Source organism: Perkinsus marinus (genome assembly GCF_000006405.1).
Source record: "Perkinsus marinus ATCC 50983 genomic scaffold scf_1104296962954, whole genome shotgun sequence".
NCBI classification, from domain to species: Eukaryota; Perkinsozoa; order Perkinsida; family Perkinsidae; genus Perkinsus; species Perkinsus marinus.
In genome coordinates this window covers 1-1397 of record NW_003205239.1, presented here as the reverse complement: position 1 = coordinate 1397, position 1397 = coordinate 1, and the positions used below count along the sequence as shown (strand labels likewise).

The 1397-nt window shown below is 41.9% G+C and overlaps 1 protein-coding gene across 1 annotated transcript; it reads left to right on the top strand.

Annotated features, from left to right (window-relative positions):
- Positions 1–187: 187 nt before the first annotated feature.
- Pmar_PMAR023913 (hypothetical protein) lies at positions 188–862 on the top strand (the record flags this gene model as incomplete). Its single annotated transcript, XM_002771383.1, has 2 exons — positions 188–271; positions 743–862. Coding segments are annotated over 2 exons (204 nt in total), but the record flags the coding sequence as incomplete, so codon positions are not given.
- Between the last annotated feature and the right edge of the window lie 535 nt (positions 863–1397).

Here is a 1397-nt window from a genome sequence, read left to right as displayed (position 1 = left end):
TCGTTTTGAATTTCTTCTTTTTCAGTTGTTCGCAATAGATCTCGAAAAGGGCAACATCATTCGGGAGCTGACGAGGTCCAAGGTCATCAACTTTGACGTTTGTGAGAATCCATCCAATAAAATGCAGCCTCTTATTCACGTTGGCTGTGCTGATGGTCATCGTAAGTAGTCTACCCCTCAGCACTGCATGGTACGGTACTTGAACTTAGATATTTTCGATCTTGAAAAAGCTGAGCTCAAGGAGCCTGATAGCAATAGTTTGCCTACTGCGGTAAGAGGGGGGAATTTACTTTGTGGTGGCTGAAATATCGATAATGGAATAAAAAGTGCAGAAAAAGTGGTTTAGAGTGAATGTGAATCGTGGTTGAAATACAGTAGGTGTTAGTTTGATATGCAAATGTGTGTTATTTTAGAGGACAAATTTTAGTGAACAAGTTGTCGCTATCACAGTTCCAGACGGGTACTTTCATCACAACATATGTTCATAGTTATGGTTACATTTGATATGCGATATAGTTTCAGATTGATTCTCATTAGCCTCGAGAAATACCGCACATTTGCATATCAAGTTGACACGCACTGTATATCTTGGCTTTTCTCAGCTGAGCCCAGGAATTTGCTCTCTCACTAGTCGGAGTTTGTAGATGAATTCTGGTAGAAGTGCCCAGAAACTAACGAGAATTTTCCCTCAAAATTTCCATATTGTCACCGACACATGTGGTTGATTCGTGCATGGGTGTAGGTTTCCTGCTCTTCTCGAAAAGATGGTACCGCTTTGGAGTTCTCGAATGAGGGCCTTGCCTCGGCTACGGCAGTGTTCGTAGATGGCGATGGCTTGCATGTGCGGGTTAGTCCGACTAAGGTGGGAGAGTTGGGGAAGGGATGGTATGGTTGGAGTTGTTGTTGGCTTCAGATTGAGAGGTATCTTATGTCCACTGGTGGGCCTATTCCGTATCTTGAAACGAGAACCTCTGAGGAATCTGATTTTATTATGCGAGAGATCAAGTTCCCGACGACTTCTATTGGAAACGAATTGGAGGTGACAGGAGTTTACGAAAATTGCACGAATTGCGAAATTGTGCAAATGTCATACAAATATCGTCACTCTGTACGATATTCCAATTGATGGAGGAGGAGTTTCTATAACGCAAATTTTCGTTGACATTTCCTGTGGCGGTACTATCAGTGTGAGAAGGTGACACGTTGACACTGATAATATGAAAATTCTGGAAAGGGATTTTCGGAAAATTTGTATTGGTTTCTGTGCACATCTATAATAATTCGTATATAAAGTCCTGGAATTATTGAGGAAACTACTGAGCTCAGCTGAGGAAAACAACTGAGCTCAGCTGAGGAAAACAACCATTACATTCCTCCAACACTGAGTGTTATGACTC